Here is an 18,916-nt window from a genome sequence, read left to right as displayed (position 1 = left end):
CTTGAGGTATTCGGTCAATCACAACGCACTGGATAGCTGGCTAATCAGAGCACACCTCGCTTTTCAGACCGATTAGTTTTGTAAAAATCGACGCGTTTCAGAAAGGCGGGGCATAGAGGAGAAACAATAATGTACAGTATGTGGAAAATAATGTGTTTTTTTTTACTTTAAACCGCATAAACACATTTCATTACACCAAATACACAAAATAATGTTCTTTTTAGCAGCATCATATGACCCCTTTAAAGAGAAACATTTTGCCGTTTATACAAATAAATCTTTAGATGTAGGTTGATGTGCACTTTGGTTGACACTAATGGGACGTTTGCTATTTGAAACGTCTGTTTTGAAAGTCATGAGTGTGTCTGCTTACCATGTCAGAAACCCCTGTGTTTACTTTGGCCTGCCGTAGCCACCTCAAACATAACACGCTATGCTAATGGACACATTTCAGGGGCTTTCCCAACTTCCTGCGCAATGTTTACGCTCTGCTCCTCAGGCCTGGACTATTCCTGACCATCCTTTGGGAATCTTGTATGTCAAAAAAAAAAAAAAGGTAATTGATATAAAATATTATCTGCTGCTGAGAGACATTTGTGAACTCTGTTAGTACTTCAGCAGATGGTTGCTTGGGATTTATTGTGTCTTTGATGCCCACTTCTAAATGCACAGTTGTTCTGCTGAACAATGAACATAATGTTCAGTCATTTTATCGTCTCTCTGGAGTCATCATATTTGGATTAATTTGTCATTCAAACAAACCCTTCAGCTTCAAATGGTGTAATACGGCTTGATGTGTTCAATGCCCTGTAACCTAAAAATGACCACATTGAGCAACGTTTTTGGACAGCGTTGTGTAGTGCTAGCCTAAAAACCTAATAAGATTTAAAGAGGTCATGTCATATGAGGAATCAACTGTTCCTTGATCTTTTCCCTCCCAGTCCAAAAAGGAGTCAATCAAAATTAAGCTGCAAAAAAAAAAAAGATTTGAAATCAGAAATGTTGGTTTGAGGTGGCCACACATCACCACATTTACACGTCATTGACCTTATTTGGCACGTGCAGTACAGTCATGGTGAGGTAATGCGTAGGAATTAGAATAGATATTGTTCTTAAACAATAGAGAAATTAATCAAGAGTAAAATTCCTGGCTCTTTATTATACACCTGTCGCTTACTGATTGTTTGGAATTATAAATATGAGGGTAGTTCGTCTGAGCCTATTTTATAAGAAAGCCTACAGTACAACTTACTGAAATGTCTCATGTAAAAGCTCATTCAGTGTTTCAAACTGCGAAAAACATGTAAAGCTTGTAAACATTACAACATAATATACATTTACCTCAGAATAACCATTCAGTGTCCATAAGCTCATCAGCTAGCTAGAAAAATACTATAAAGAAGAGCATTTTGCTATATTTATGCGCTATTGGATGTTAATATTTTTACTTAACCTGTTATCTACATGATTCAACTCCTCCTATAAAATTGCATTTTACTAATGAAGAAGAACAGACTGAATGTGTGAAAGACATTTGACAACACTTATAGGATGCATTGAGGAGGAGCCCAAACTACACTCTGTGGCCAAGTGATTGTTATGGTCCATGATATTTGTACAGATTCTGTGTCATGAACAATTCTTTGTGACCTATATATTTCAAGTTGGAAAAGACGTTTAGTTCCCACTTTAAGTGAACCTTAGTTCCCAGGTCATCTACAAGATCGATTAAAATGCTGATAAATTCAAGAAAAGATGACACATAAACACATGTAAGTATGATTGGAATGTTAAAAAATAATAATAAAATGAGGAGGAGCCCAAACTACACTCAGTGGCCAAGTGATGCTTATGGTCCATATTATTTGTACAGATTCTGTGTCATTAACAATTCTTTGTGACTATATATTTCAAGTTGGAAAAGACGTTTAGTTCCCACTTTAAGTGAACCTTAGTTCCCAGGTCATCTACAAGATCGATTAAAATGCTGATAAATTCAAGAAAAGATGACACATAAACACATGTAAGTATGATTGGAATGTTAAAAAATAATAATAAAATAAATCAAACACGTTTATTCTGTGGCACCTAAAAAATTTTCTTATAGGAGCCAATGGCTCCTTACTCGATTTTTTTGTTTGGAGCCCTACCACTCCAGTCCATCAAAGTCGATCTAAGTGTCTTGTGAAGTGAGAAGAGGATCCATTGGTGAGCAAGTGATGGAATGCTACATTTCTAAAAATCTGCTCTGATGAAGAAACCAAGTCATCTGCATCTTGGATGGAAAAACTTGGATAATTTTTTATTTTTGAGTGAACTATTCCTTTAAGGATACATATTGTTAAGTTAAGTAGATATGGTATAAAGTTGTCATTTTAAGGGTACTGCCCTAGTGACAAGCTGTTGTACCCCTAAAGATAACATTTTTCACATTTTTGTATGTGCTGTTGTTTAAGGATGGGGTTAAAAACTATTGGATGTGACCGCAGACCTGTAGGCCTTGTTTGAGTGTCCTCCCTCGATTTTTTTGTTGGGAGCCCTGCCACTCCAGTCCATCAAAGTCGATCTAAGTGTCTTGTGAAGTGAGCAGAGGATCCATTGGTGAGCAAGTGATGGAATGCTACATTTCTAAAAATCTGCTCTGATTAAAGAAACCAAGTCATCTGCATCTTGGATGGAAAAACTTGGATAATTTTTTATTTTTGAGTGAACTATTCCTTTAAGGATACATATTGTTAAGTTAAGTAGATATGGTATAAAGTTGTCATTTTAAGGGTACTGCCCTAGTGACAAGCTGTTGTACCCCTAAAGATAACATTTTTCACATTTTTGTATGTGCTGTTGTTTAAGGATGGGGTTAAAAACTATTGGATGTGACCGCAGACCTGTAGGCCTTGTTTGAGTGTTATTTCACATGCAAAGAGGGTTTTTACATAGAAGTCTTAAAGTCACAGTAGCTAAAATCAGCTTGTTCAAAAGCCTGAAACGTACTGTATGCAATCACATGCATGCAAATGCACACTGGTATTACATTGTGTTCCAAAATGTGTCAGACCGCAAATTATAATGCAGTGCAAGTTGCATTCGTGGTATTGTGCTATATAGCATGCATTAATGTTTACAGTCATGATTCCATGGTCAGTTTTCTCTAAATTTAGTGTGTTCAACAGGACCATGTTTTTGCTATATTGTCTGCGCATAGCGCCTGGGTTTGTGAAGTTGTGCACAATGTTTCTGGCTCGTGGATCAGACATAGTGTGAAAAATGGTCACTAAATTATGACACTTTTACTAATTACTAATGGACCTCAAAGAGAGACCGTGGCAGAAACTGTGATGGCAGTCAGCCTCAAAACTGAGACGGTGACTTTGTTTCTCAACACTTGCTGCATTTAAAGAGACCAGCACCATGCTCCTCCTCCTCGGCTTCCTCAGAGCTTCATCCTAGTCCGCTGGAATGAATGAATCACATCACTCCAGTGTCTTGTGACTTGTGTGTAAAGTGCATCCAAGCTCTCTTATTAAATGACTGCTTATTTGAGTGGAGAAGAATGAATGTCTTTCAGGCATCATCGTGCAACGTTTTCAGTGCAATTGTACGCGACAAAATACTATAGAACTCATAATCAGTGATGCTGTCTACACCATAGATATATATACATATCTATATGGTCTACACTGGATGCGGCACGACACGACAAATCCCCGACAGAAAACTGCTGCTGCATTCTATTTATGACGTATTGACACAAATTTCGACGTAAATGATTTTCAACGGTCGCTTTGTCGCGTCCAGTGTACTAGACAGACTTTAGCTGTTGCGGCGCAGACACGGTGTTACTCACCTAAGTTCTCTCCAGCGCTGGAAAGCTGATCCGATATTTACACGGGTCCTACTACTTGCCTTAAGCCTTCTTTTGTTCTGCAGACGTTTTCCTCTTTTGTTTTTTATCTGCCATCTCTATCTTTCTGTCGCTCGGCTCGCTAATGTCCGTCCTGTGCACTGAACGCTCTCTCCTCCACATGAGTAGACACGCCCCTTACTGCTGATTGGCTACAAGTTTGTTTTGCTATTCGGCCCGAATCAGTTTTCTAAAGCGTTTTTGAAAAATCGCTTACCCCACCTTTAAATTGAAAATATCCATTATCTCATTGTTTTTGAGAAAAATAGGCCCATATTTAAAGGGATAGTACACCTAAATATGAAAATGTGGGATATTTTTGCTCACCCATATGTTGTTACGAACTTGCTGTTATTTTTGCTGACGTTTTAACTCTTTCCCCTCCATTAACGGAATTTTCCGTAATTTATGAGACAGAATTTTTTCAACTTTTCAGGTTTTCACTGTTATATGCATCTTCTGAAAGAGTACTGAATGTCTGGATCAAAGATGTAGAATCAAGCAATCGCGTATGTAATCAGAGGTTTATGTAAACTAATGTGGTGTTCAAGCAATAAACATCATAACTGCCTAAAGTTACAGGATGAAATGTTGACCCAGGAAGTGATTTAGGACTGTGCAATCTTTGGGGGTATTGATGAAGCAATCTATTCTGTTTTGATAATTGCTCTGAATCCGATCCAGACATAGTCTTTCACAAAAATGCAATATTTTTTTTTTTGTTCAGAATGTTGCTGTTTTATGAAACTTTCTGACATTCAGGTGTTTATTAAAAAAATAATGCATGAAGCTAGAATAAAATGTTTTCTTGTTAAAAAGCAGATTCCCTGTTCTTTCTTTTGACATATTGCATGTTCAGATATTCATACAACAAAATATTCTAGGGGCCATGACAGTTTTGTGAAAATGATGAAAAATGCTGGTTGTGGCTGGTAACTTTAAAAAAAAAATGCTGACAAGAAAAGAGTTAAAATCCATAGAGCATTACTCTTACTATAAGAGATGATCCGTTCATATTTTAAACCTGTTTTGTCCTTGTTAAACAGGAGATCATCGAAAAGCAAAGCACCAAAATGTTTTCTTGTTAAAAAGCAGATTCCCTGTTCTTTCTTTTGACATATTGCATGTTCAGATATTCATACAACAAAATATTCTAGGGGCCATGACATTTTTGTGAAAATGATGAAAAATGCTGGTTGTGGCTGGTAACTTAAAAAAAAAAATGCTGACAAGAAAAGAGTTAAAATCCATAGAGCATTACTCTTACTATAAGAGATGATCCATTCATATTTTAAACCTGTTTTGTCCTTGTTAAACAGGAGATCATCGAAAAGCAAAGCACCACCTCCTCCTCCTGTCCTGAAAGGCCTGGATGCTCCACTGCTGAGCCACAAGCTCCCAGCGTACCCTCACCCTGCCATGGAGCAGAAGGAGAACCTGCTGGAGCAGGACCTGACTCTCACCGTGGTCCTTCCTGAAGGGGTGGAGAAGACCACAGTCGTCCATGGCAGGTGAGGGGTCTGTTGGTTGTGTTTTATGTAGAGCTGGACATGTAAACTGCTGGAGTGGTTGCTATGCAGACAACTTGGTAAAGATCCCGCTGTTTCTTATGTTTAAAGAGAAGTTATGTCAAAGCAATTTAACTTTGTAGTTGTGGTTCCTGTGGGTCTTTATTTTTTAGACTGTAAATTCATAAATAACTAGTACAAAAATGTTCCTATGCATTTTAAGTAGATTCAAGCTACTTTCTCCTCATTTGCTAACTGATCCGTTTCTGTTATTTTGGTGTTATTTATATACTATGTTTAGATTTATTTATTAGTTTATTTTTATGTTTTTGTTTATTTTAGATTATTTTATTTAGTTTTCATTTTTATTTTGATGTGTACTTTTAATATTTTCATTAATTTTTGTTGTTTTAAATTAGTGCTATCAAATTGATTAATTGCAATTAATCGCATCCAAAATAAGTTTGTGTTTACGAATAATATGTTAGTGTTGTCAAAAGTACCAACTTCAGTACCAGTCGGACTCTGATTGGCCATTGTGTTCTTTCGCTCAACAGATATGACTGTGATTGGCTACAAGTATCATTGCTTCACGCTCTTCACTGAGCGCTTACACAGAAGCACACAGGAGCATTTATAAATCATTTGTTAATATACACTGTACTCACACACATATTATTTAAACACAACCTTTTATTTTGGACAGGATTAATCAACTTGACAGCCCTAATTTAAATATTTCTGTTTGACTTTATTTCAGTTTTAGCTTCAGTGATTTTAGTACTTCAACTACAATTTTTAGTTAATTGACATGGCAACATTTAAAGTTTAAGTTTTTAATCTACATTTTTTTTATTTATTTTATCTTTTTTAATTTTTTTAAAATTGTTTTAGTTTTAGTTAACAACAACACTGTTACTCATTAGCAGCAAATTTTCAAAAGATTGCACCCATTTACTGCTTCATTGTTCTTTTAGCATGTGTGTGTGTGTTTGTAACGTTATTATTTTTAAGCATAAATATAACTAATATAGTTTAAATGAATATAACTAATAAACAGCACAGCATTGTTCACTGCTTACAACACTGTACAAACTAGTAGAAACTGCGTGTTTACTTCGCTTGACATTGGAGTTTCCCTCCATCTTGAATTAATAATTGGTAAATATTTTAGACAAATAGCATTGAAAACAAATCAGAATATACAGATGTGCTTGAGGAATTTGTTGGCAAATCTTTAGACACAAGCCTTGGCATTTGTGACTTTTGCAGAACTTTTTATTAGGACACAATGCCAAAAACACTGTGGCAAAATTAACATTGTGCGTGCCTTAACAAATTACCGCTGCTCACATATCATCTCTTCTGATCTTATAAATCTAGTCCTTTACTTGTTCAAATAGCACTGTGTTCAGAGAGTTTATGATGATGTAATCCTGTTGCCTTAAAACTATTTTGAACATGGTGCATGTTTGGCAGGACAGAATAAACATTGCAAACATTACCGTTTGAGCATGAGTGCATAAAAACACTGGTTTACTCGCAGCTGTTCATATCTGTAGTCCTAACAACCTGAACCATTATGGAAGATTATAGTAACTTAATACAAGAATTCTCAATTTTACAGAACTTTATATTTAATGACTCTTCTACACTTCTGCAAGGAAGGCGTTAATCTCTGAGCTGAGCTGTATATGAGATCATGAAGCTGCTCAGATGATTGCTGTTCTGAAACTAATCAGATGATTGCTGCGGTGAGTCAGCTGGGTGGGGCAGTGTGTTTCTCAAAGATCCTGCAACAAATCAGGCCTGGTTTGGGTACAAGGAATGAGATGACGTTAGAGTAATCCGGCATCTCTGTACACTGTTCGTGATTACCATTAAACACTTTGATCGATTTCAACAGTTTTTTGCTCAAATGGCCTGCTGTACTCTCTGTGCCATGCTTAGTGTCGGGCGTTTTCTGTCCTCAACACTTCATCTCACTCCATCTCAACTGTTAAAGGTGTGCCAGAAAGGCGTTTTTGAAGTGGGATTTATTTAATGATCGGCCAAATAGCATTACAGTACTTCATATTTTGCTCCAGTTCTGCATTACCCCCTTGCAATAATTGCAAAATATAAATTACAGTGAATAAGCGCATCAGCTGGGCAGACATCTGGAGAACTCCACAAGCCAGACTCAGCTTTCAGATAAGGGCGTTTTTGATACCCTCACATGCTCCTTAAACCTCACCCGGTGGCTTGGGGACGAGGTTGGCTGCTCCCTATGTGCTAACACCAGGGCAAGCCTGCAGCATATCCTCTCGGGATGCAAGGTTGCATTGACACAGGTGCGATCCAGGTGGCGGCATGACCAAGTCCTGCCCAAGCTGACTGAATCCTGGAGAGGGGTAGGGTAGCAGCAAACCACATGCCCGAGACTCCAAAGTTGACACTGGCTTCTTATGTCAAACCAGGTGACATCCACCGGGTATCGGCAAAAAGAAACACCTTCCTCAATCCCAGGAGGGAGTGGCAAATGTTGGTGGACCCCTAGAAGCAGCTGGTCTTCCCAAGAGAAATAACCACAACTACCCTCCGGCCAGACATTGTCATATGGTCAGCTGAGGATAAGAGAGTCTTCATCATTGAGCTGACTATCCCGTGGGAAGAAAACATCACAGCAGCCCATGAAAGGAAACATCTAAAGTATTCAGAGTTGGCAGCGGAGTGCCAGGAGGCAGGCTGGAACGCTAAGGTTTACCCCATGGAGGTCGGATGCCGGGGCTTTGTCAGTAGAGCAATGGTGCAAGTACTCTGTGAGTTTGGCGTGGTGGGGGCAAACCTGCGGAAGGTTTTGAAGGAGTTGGAGGAAGAGGCAGAGAAAGCCAGCTATTGGCTATGGCTCCAGAGGAAGGAGAGTGGCTGGGGGCTAACACCACGATTAAGGCAGCTGCAGGGGTGGCAGGGAGACGTCCCTAATATGCCACTAATATGGACTGCATGGTTGTGCTTTGACATTGGGTTGGTAGAGTAAAATTTCTTTTCCCTGGCACAAACCTGATCTCGGATTTCAAGATATCTTTTCAGATTTCTGTCATCGCCATTTAAAGGGGTCATATGATGCTATTTTAAAGATCATTATTTTGTGTATTTGGTGTAACAGAATATGTTGACATGCTTTAATGTTCAAAAAACACATTATTTTTCAAATACTGTACATTATTGTAGGTCCTCTATGCCCCGCCTCTCTCAAACGCTTAGTTTTCTACAAAGCCCCCTCCTTTGACAAGCGCAGTCTGCTCTGATTGGCCAGCTGACTCAGTGCATTGTGATTGGCCAAACACCGCAAGCACGCGTCGGAAATGTAATGCCCCTTACCATAATCGCGAGCGCCAGCTTTCAAAATAAATATCAAGACGGTTAATAATGTCGTTAGTTTTACCATCAGTTTACAGTGTGGGGGCGTGTTAGAACGAGCCGTTTTAGGTAGGTGTGGCTGATTCTTAACTTTTATAAAGAATATCTCTTTGGATTTGAGACTTTAGTCTTTGCAACTTTACAGATCTTCTTTATGCACCAAGAGCTTGTAACACTCCAAAGAGAAAGGAAAACTTGAAATCGCATCATATGACCCCTTTAATCGTCGTTTTATTCTGTTCTTTGATCTTGAACACCTGTAAATGAAACCAGATTTTCCTGAGTTCAACGCTATTGCCCCCTTAATGCTAAAACCAAAACCAAATTCAGTATAGAAGGATTAATAATCAAATTCTTCACCTGCTTTTCTAAATTTGTGCCACCCAAACTCGCTGGCCTCCCACTAATCAGGATTAAATGATTGGTAGATCCAAGAATTCCAAAAGCAGCTGGAAAGCTTTGTGTCATAATCTGTCTCGAAAGGATTTTCCACACTTTCAGTATGCAATGTGTCAAGTGTATAGGACGTGGTTTTCTTTGAAGCCTGTGGGAGTCAATGGATAAGAAACCACATTGGACATGATCCTTATTGTTCAAACTTAATGCAATATGAAGGGAATATTTCAAGGAAAACTAAAGGAATTTTGTTACAGGGAAGAAAGGTGTGCACAGATTCTTCTGAATTCCCCTTTTGTGTTCATACTGTATCATTGTTGTCGTGAACACTTGAAAAACAATCAAGTGAAAAACCGTTGACATGCATTGGAAACCCCTGCAGCAAAATATAATTTATGCAAATCCTAAATGCTTCACAGATAGCAAAGCTTGTGTCATTAACTTTGACATTTGCAAACTCCCCACAGCAGAGTCACATGTTTCCTGGGGCTTTGACTCAACAAAATATAATGGAAAAGATCTTTCACAGATCAGATGCTTGTTTCCTAATGGAAAAGTACACCCGAAAATGGCATTTTTGTCATAATTTACTCATTTTTGTTGATTTTATTTCTTCTGACACACAAAATTAGATGATAGCAAAGCTCTTGATAGCAACTGATATTCACTTCTTCTGCTTTTTTGTGTTTTTCAGCAAGCCCATGATGGACCTGCTGGTCATGCTTTGTGCGAAGTACCACCTGAACCCGTCTGGCCACACCATAGAGCTCATCACCACCAACAGAAACCATGTGAAGTTCAAACCCAGCGCCCTCATCGGAGCACTAGAGGCTGAGAAGATCCTGCTGAAACCGAAAGGCATGCAGGACAAAAGCAAAAAGAGAGGACCACAGATGCCTGAGGTATTCTCATGTACAATTAATTTAAATATGAATTCAACATAGCCAAGTCACATTTATTTATATAGCTCTTTATACAACACAGATTGTATCAAAGCATCTTCACAGTAATAAACAGGAATATAACAGTTAATATTACAAAATCTAGTTCATCCATCACAAAAAGTTAATCTATCATGAAATCATAAGGGTGTGATTTTTTTATATTGCACATTACAGAAAATACAAGCTTAAAATTGTGCACACAGTACATACATAGTATATACTTTAGCAGCATTAAAAATATTATTATTATTTAAGAAATAAATATAAAAAAAACAATTTACTGAAAATAGAATATATTGCATAGTACACATACATAAGCACTAGTAATTATTATTATTATTAGTAGTAGTTTTAAAAATAAAAATACAATACTGTAAAAATACAGAAAATACAAAAATAAAATTGTGTACAGTACACATACTATATATTTCAGCAATTGTAAAAATATAATAATAATAATAATTATTATTATTATTATTATTTAAAGAAATGAATAAATATAAACAATATTTACCGAAAAATACAAAAATAAAATTGTGCACTGTACACATACTATATATTTCAGCAATAGTATTATTATTATTATTATTAGTAGTAGTATTATTATTTAATTTTTTTAAAGAAATGAACAAATATAAACAATATTTACCAAAAAATACAAAAATAAAATTTTTGTGCACAGTACACATACTATATACTTCAGCTATAGTAAAATATAATAATAATAATAATTATTATTATTATTATTTTAAGAAATGAATATTTACAGAAAATAAAATAATAAGTATTGTGCACAGTACACATACTTTGTACTTCAGCAACAGTAAAACTATTTAATCATCATTATACTTATTTAAATAAATTAATATTAATATATATTTACAGAAAATACAAGCATAACATTTGCATATTGTGCACACTACACACTAAATACTTTAGCATTAGTAAAAATATTTTATTAGTGTGTTATTCTGAACTAAAAATGTGTATTTAGAAGGTAAATATGATCCATTTGGATGCTGACGTCAACCTGAAAAGTTTCTGTAAATCTTAAAAAGTGTTGTCATTTTCATGTTCATGTTTGTTCATTTAGTCATGAGTAAAAGCATATCTACTCTTCCACACCCTGTGAGATGAGCCTGAAGTATATCTAGATGACTCAAAGCAGCGGAGCATGGCTGTACCATGCTAACAATCCACATCATAACGAACAACAAACAATATCACATTACACCAAATAAAAAGCATAACTGCACATAACAGCTTTGTTTCAAACCCATCCTGCCATCTACTGTCACATAGGGCAGCATCCTACTGAAATGGCATTATACAAATACTGCTTCTCATGTGTAGTGCACTGGAGATTTGACCAACGGTTAATTGTAGTAGAGTTGCATGACATAAGCATGTTATAGTTTTGTTATGTGCCTTTGTCATTTTTAATAGATTTTGTTCTTTTTTTAATATTAATATTTAGGTTCAGTTTTATTTCTGTTTTAGTTTATTTTAGTGCTTCAACTATAATTTATATATATAAATAATTGTAACACAGTTCGTAGTCACGGGAAGAAGGAGGCGGGAACCGGCGAACATTTAAACAAACCTTTAATAATAAAATAAACACAAAATAGCGCGACAGCCACTCGCGGACGACTGTCACGCACAAACAGAACGGGGTAAGGACAGACAGACGAGGTGAGAGAAAAGGAGATGGAAGGATGAGGAGAGACAGATACGAGAGAGGAAAAGAAAAAAAATTAAATTATCGGTCCGGTTCCCGGACACACTGCCGCTTGGTCTTCAACCGGCTGAGAGGCTCTCACTCTGGCTGACTAAATACTTTTTTTCCCCACTGTATATACACATACAAACACATGCATGTATATATTTAAGAAAAATGTGTGTGTGTGTGTGTGTATATATATAAAATGAAACTTATTTCAGCTTTTTTAAAGTTTTTTAAAGTTCTATGATAACCGCGGTTATAACTTGAAGTGCACCCTTCGAATGTCCTCTTCACTAAGGATGTTGAATTATGGGATTTATCCAAAATGAGTTGTCATAGAAGATGGCACAATCAACACAGGCATAGGCATCTCACGAGTTTTTGAAACGGAACCGCACAAAATCCTGCCGTACTCTTTACTTTCCTTCTCTTGTCTCTTTCAGGCAACCGTACGATTAGTAATCAACTACAAGAAAACCCAGAAAACCATTCTCAGGGTAAGTCCTCGGGTTCCTCTACGAGAACTGCTTCCGGCGATCTGCGAGAAATGTGAGTTCGACCCGCAGACCACGGATTTATTACCAAACGTCCACTCAGAAGACACTTTGGACCTGAGCGGCTCCCTCAATGATTTTGGCCTGAGGGAAGTGTATGCGAGAGACACCAAAGGTCAGAACCCACTGTGTGTTTATGCTAAGTACATTAAAATGACTCCTATGAAATCATGCTGGACCGGTTTTCATAAGGCCACATTGAGATACTCTGCAAAACATTCTCGTTATACTGTACTCTTGGGTTTGTGATTTTTTTCTTGCAGTTATTAGCCCTGTAAGTCCTGGAAGTCCTATTAGTCCAGTAAGTCTGCCTCCATCTCCAACTCACTCAGGTAAGTGATGTTAAATACACCACATTTTCCATTTTATAGGAAAAATAATCAGCTTTTTTGCACAGTTTGATATAACTTGTACATGCAACTTCATTGGCTTTTGTTGTAGACTAGGCACATGTCCATTATCGATATGATTGACTGTATGCTTGTCATGTTATTGTTTTTTATTATGACACGTCCTTGAGCTCAGGAAAGGCTCTATATAAATTAAACAATAATAGTAATAATAACAATAATAATAATAATAATAATAGTAAAAATAGTGACAGAGCTTTCAAAAATAAATAAAAAACAAATAAGAATAATAATAGTAATAGTAAAAATAGTGACATAACTCAAATAAAAAAACAAAAAAACAAATAAGAATAAGAATAATAATTATTATTATTATTTTGTTATTATTTATTTATTTGGAAGTTATGTCATTATTTACAAAAAACAAACATTTTAGCTTAAAATTTAATTATTTCTTACAATTTTATTCATTTTTGCATGAACGTCCTTTAAATAAGAAGTTAAGGATGTCTAACAAAACTAAACTAACTGAACTTGCATTGAATCACAGAAATATTTCATCATGGGAAAGAGAAAATCCAGAAGGAGAAAGAAAAGAGGCGATTCAGCTTATTTCGGAAAGGAAGTAAGAAGCAATCCGAACAGGTGAGTTATGAAACCCTATCTGTCTATAAAAGAGAACGATTACATGCTTTGAGATTTTCCGGTGATGTTAGGATAAGGTTAAAGGCATGCGTGTTTTCACTTCTTTGTAAACATTCCCTGGTCATATTTGTTTTATGCAAATGGTTAAAGACTTTACTTACTCATGATTGGCTCGTTGATGGCACTGGTTGGGAGTGTGCTGACTTGTGATTGGCTGTCTGTCGTTAAAGTCTATGACCGTGAGCGCACCGGCATCTCCAGTGCACAGGAAGCAGAGGTCGGTCAGCATGAGTTCCTTCAGCGCGCATTCGCCCATTACATATGATTCCAACACCATGCCCTCCGACATGCCAAAGAAAAGACGAGCCCCGTTGCCGCCGAACATGATGTCACAGAGCATGCCTACTGACCTCGGTCATCAAACCGCTGTGCATCCCGATGGCAACCAGGTATGTAGCGCTGTTCTGGGATTCAGTTAATATTTACTAACTTGCCACGAACATGCACTGGAGTCCAAAAGTCTGAGAGCACAGTGAAAATCTGGGATTTCTTTCATGTAAATACGTTTTTGGATCATAAGAAAGCAAAGAATAGAGTTTTGCATAAAATAAGGAAGGATTCTGCACTATTTTCCAGCAGTTTCAGGCATTTTCTTGGGTCAAAATGATTGAAGCTTACATACAGTACACTGTCATCCACAAACACGAAGCTGATTTATTACATAATTGAAATTAATCCATTGCTCTTATATTATATTATATTATAATATATTATATTATTAGTTTATTATTATTAGTTTAAACTATAGTTTGACAAATTTTATATTTATTAAATTTTGCTTTATATTAGATTATAGCTTCTATAAAAACAAAATCTGTGAAGACATTGGACACTTCAACTGCACTAAAAATGACTGAAGGTCATTTGCCTTGCATACAAAATATCAAAGTAAAAGCAAGAAAGACAGCACAAATACTTCTAACAAAATATTTAATAAAAAAGTTGTTTGGTAGATTTAAATGATAAAAACATTCCTTGTTCACTAACGTCAATTTTCTTCAACATTTAGCTTAATGACCTTTAATCAGCTGGTGCTTGGTGATTTTTAGTGGTTGTTTAAAGTTAGTTCTTCTCAAAGTGATGCAGGCATTTCATTCAGACATGTGTAAGTGTGGTTTAGGTTTAGGGACACTCTTGGGTGCCAATGTAAGTGAGCCTTCATTATATCTTGAATTAAAAACAAAAAAAACAGACAAACTATATTTTGTTTGTTATAAAAAAATATATTTTATATTTAATTTAATTTTATATATTTAATTTTATATATTTTATATATTTTATTTTATTTTATTTTTTATTTTATTTTATTTTATTTTTTTATTTTTTTATTTTTTTATTTTTTTTAAACTATAGGAAATAAAACAAATGCAGTGACATTCAGACATTTTTAAGTGTGGTTAAAGTTTCCAAACACTCTTTGGAGCCACTGTAAGCGAGCCTTCATTGTCGTGGAAGTCTTTTAAAGAAAAAACAAAACAAACAAGACTTTGTAACCTGTTATTTCATGACCTGAGTTCAAAGACCACGTCTGAATTTACGTATAAACGGCACTCTGCGAATACAATGGGCGGTTAAACCTTGCTTTCACAGTATTTGTTTTGTTTCTACATAAACTCGGCGCTGGGTTGAGTCATTTCATCACCTTGTCATTAGGGAATGTGGTTACGTTTCCCAAAGCCAAATATTTGGAATTATAGGTCATATTTATTACTGTCCCCCTGCCTGCTTTCCACAGAATATGGCCCCTTTGAGCCGGGGATCCTCGACAGAGTCGTCCTTCAAGAAGTCCACCAAGCGGAAGGCCCCTCCGCCCCCCACCTCGAGCAGCGCAGCCCCTCCTGATGAAACCACACAGGACAGAGGCATGACAGGTCAGTCTGAAGACAACAGAAACTTCCAAAGAGCATGCTTGTGTTCACTATCAAGGGTTTACTTGGGTCAAAATGATGGTAGCTTAAATGCACTATCAATTATGTTAGTGAATGTAAAAAAAAATTTAATCAGTTACTCAGTAGTGTTTTATGTCAAGAAAGTATATGTTAGAATGCATGGGATATATGCTATAAATTATGGGGTGGAAATGGGGGGTGGGGGTGGAGTCCGGGGAGTAAATTTCGAGGGGTGACGGCGTTTCATTTCCAACTGGTTAGGTTTATTTGGAAATGAAAGTGATTTCTATATTTTATCCATTCAAAAGACTACGAAAGGGATCCCAGTTCTGCACATAAACCTAGCGCGATATATTTGTGTCTATGGTTCGCTGCCGCAATGCCGTCTTCTGTGATTGGCCATAATACCTGCAGCCAATAGAAATGCTACTCTATCGCTGTGCATCCTGCTCCTCACAGCACAGATCGTGAAAACAGACTGCAGTTTGTCATTCATTATAACAAACGAAGTGTAGAGACGATGTAAATAGTTGATTCATTATGTAGCGTGGAGAGCTTCATTAATTAAAATGGAAGTTTGTGAGATCTCGATGAACTAAGACGAGTGACAGCTTTTTAATGATTTTAAAGGGAGTTTGCAAATGTGAAATTGAACTTGCAACAGTTTTATACATTTTTGATTTTATACAGAACTTAATATTAAGTGACTTACATTTTAGGAACACTGCTGTCTGATTGTGCTCTACTTCGTCAAAGAAAATAGTTTCAAACAAAGTCACAGCTGCATGTCTAAGCAAACACAGAGGTGTATCGTTTATAAACGAATCTGCGTTTTTGAACAAATCTAGTGAGTCAATGATTCAATGACCCATTCATAAAGAGAGTCACTTGCTTGGTTCCAAAATAAATAAGCCGTTTGAACGTGTTGGATTGACCGCTTTGATGCATTGCAATAAGGTAGGGCATTGTTTTGATGCTTACATCCGAAAAAAAATCTTTTGTTTTTATTTATTTATTTCATTTATATATTTTTTTTTTCTTGCCCCCCCCCCTGACTCAAGAGTCAAATGTCGCCCATGATTATTGTGAAATGCATTAATGCCAACTCCGAGACTTGTCAAAAAGTCTCGAAATATTCCTTAATGCCATATTTGTGCTCTTCTTTGTTTAAACTCTGTTTATATGAGCTAAGAGCTATGAGAATGTAATATCTTGGCTATTTCATCATGTTTCGTGCTCAGTAATCTGTTGGCAGTAGGTGGAGAAGTAATGAAAAGTTATTATTTAGAGTTAAGAGTATTATTTGAAGTTATTATTTCATTATTTAGAGGATTTAGAGGGCTTGAATAAGCACAGCGGCTGTACTTTGAACGGGACAGAGGTGTAGGTGGGCATTTGGGTAAAGTGCTAAGGGCCTACAGTATGTGTTGCAATTGACTTTCTCAAGGCTTTGCCTCCACCTAGTGGTTCAATAAACACATCACTGCTTTCTCTGATTTGATCTATGTTTTTTACTATCTTAGTGATTGTGATTATGCTGCCTTATTAGATACCTTCTGTGTTAGAGACCTGCCAGTTCTAAGGTTCTTAATTAATACTATTTTTCCCAATTTTTGTGTATGCCTTCTATATTTATGTTAAAGCAAGCGTTTTCAAACTGGGGTCTGGTGTGTAAAGCTTAAAAAATGTAAAAATAATTAATAAAAACAATATAAAAAAATAGATTAAAATAAATGAACATTAGATTAAAATGAACTAGATTCAAATAAACAGGCAAATAAATAAATATCTAATGTACAGGACTATATAGAAAAATAATGTAATAATGTAGAATAAATAATTAGATTAAAATACAAGAAATTTTGATTGACAAACTAGATTCAATAAAGTAAATTAGTAAATAAATACATAAATATCTAACCGTGCAGAAGTGAAAAAATAATAGAAAAGTAATGTAGCTTAATAGAAACTAAATGTCCTGTTTATATTTTAGACATATTTATAATATAAATTTTTCAAAGTATAAAATGGGTCTTTATACAAGGAACTAAACAGATGCTTTAAACATTTTATCATGGGTGTCCGTCGCATGAGGAAGATTGTATGTGTGACATCAAAAAAACCATTAGAATATGATGTTAATACAACATAAGATTCTACAGTAACATCTAAGTTTTGTTGGCATCTCAGAAGGCAGCTGTCTATGTAGGCAGCTCACGATGTGCTGGATGTGAGCCGTTGGGTGGAGGCTGTGCTGGTGAGAATTTACTGGATGAGTTAAATGTTAGCAGCTGTATTAGCTCGACTCGTTCTCACACTCATACACACGTACGGGCACACAGTTACAAATGAGCCGCAGCTGCGGTGTGTGTTTGGGTGTAAACACAGCTCTGACATTTCATCAGAGCAAGCGTTCAACCTGACATTTTCCTGGATGAGAAATTGAATAATTCTGTTTCCAATTCCACTGAATTATTACAGCTCCCTAACGATTGTTTAAGTAGGCTGCTTTCCACAGTTATTGTCAAGTGTTCGTGAGATGGATTGCCTGAGGGAAGAAACTGTTCCTGTGTCTGGCCGTTCTGGTGCTCAGTGCTCTGTAGCATCGACCAGATGGCAACAGTTCAAAGAGGGAGTGTGCTGGATGTGAGGGGTCCAGAGTGATTTTGCCAGCCCTTTTGCTCACTCTGGATGAGTACAGTTCTTGGAGAGAAGGGAGGGTTATGAGCTTGACACTGATGAGTCTTTTTGACCTGTTCATTTAAAGGAATCGACTCGGAGTCATTTGTTTGGGAATTATTGGTTGCATGGTATTTTTTATTGCATGCAGTTTTTAAAGTCAATTGATTGTCTTGTATTTTTTTATACTGCCTGTCTTTCTCTCTCATCACAATCAATCTGAACTACAAGCTCAGAAACTTTACTAAAACATTTCTTTTGTGGAAACAGTTCTTTATTGCTTTAATTTTGTTTCTGTTGCCTGTGCGTTTGACTCTGAATGTGCTTTGCCACATCTTACAGTATGATATCATAGTTTAGAGTTATAAAACTCAGAGCCCTCAGTGAAGTTTTAATGAGATGTCTATTTTCACTAATTACAGTTGTACTGCAGACTCTGTTGCCAAGGTAACACACCACCATGCTACATAATTAGACAATTTGATCATATGACTATCTATCTATCTATCTATCTATCTATCTATCTATCTCTCTGTCTGTCTGTCGTTCTGTCTTTCTATCGTACTTTCCGTCGTTATCATTTTATCTGTCTGTCTGTCGTTCTGTCTTTCTATCGTTCTATCGTACTTTCTGTCATTACCATTTTATCTGTCTGTCTGTCTGTCTATCGTTCTGTCTTTCTATCGTACTTTCTGCCGTTACCATTTTGTCTATCTGTCTATCTGTCTGTCTGTCTGTCTATCGTTCTATCGTACTATCGTACTTTCTGCCGTTACCATTTTGTCTATCTGTCTATCTGTCTGTCTGTCTGTCTATCGTTCTATCGTACTTTCTGTCGTTACCATTTTGTCTGTCTGTCTGT

General features: G+C 36.4%; 1 protein-coding gene across 1 annotated transcript in view; it reads left to right on the top strand.

The window, feature by feature from the left end:
* LOC107722895 (cordon-bleu protein-like 1) overlaps window positions 1-18,916 on the top strand; it is a 62,643-nt gene that overhangs the window by 32,797 nt on the left and 10,930 nt on the right. Inside the window, exons 3-9 of the mRNA XM_016531391.1 lie at window positions 5,221-5,412; window positions 9,902-10,109; window positions 12,321-12,546; window positions 12,695-12,763; window positions 13,332-13,426; window positions 13,657-13,875; window positions 15,222-15,357. Coding sequence (XP_016386877.1) covers window positions 5,221-5,412; window positions 9,902-10,109; window positions 12,321-12,546; window positions 12,695-12,763; window positions 13,332-13,426; window positions 13,657-13,875; window positions 15,222-15,357 — 1,145 coding nt within the window. The remainder of the gene's footprint in view (window positions 1-5,220; window positions 5,413-9,901; window positions 10,110-12,320; window positions 12,547-12,694; window positions 12,764-13,331; window positions 13,427-13,656; window positions 13,876-15,221; window positions 15,358-18,916) is intronic.

Source organism: Sinocyclocheilus rhinocerous, unplaced genomic scaffold (assembly GCF_001515625.1).
Source record: "Sinocyclocheilus rhinocerous isolate Xijiao unplaced genomic scaffold, SAMN03320098_v1.1 scaffold934, whole genome shotgun sequence".
NCBI classification, from domain to species: Eukaryota; Metazoa; Chordata; class Actinopteri; order Cypriniformes; family Cyprinidae; genus Sinocyclocheilus; species Sinocyclocheilus rhinocerous.
The sequence above is the reverse complement of the archived record's forward strand: the minus strand, read 5'-3'. Positions and strand labels throughout refer to the sequence as shown.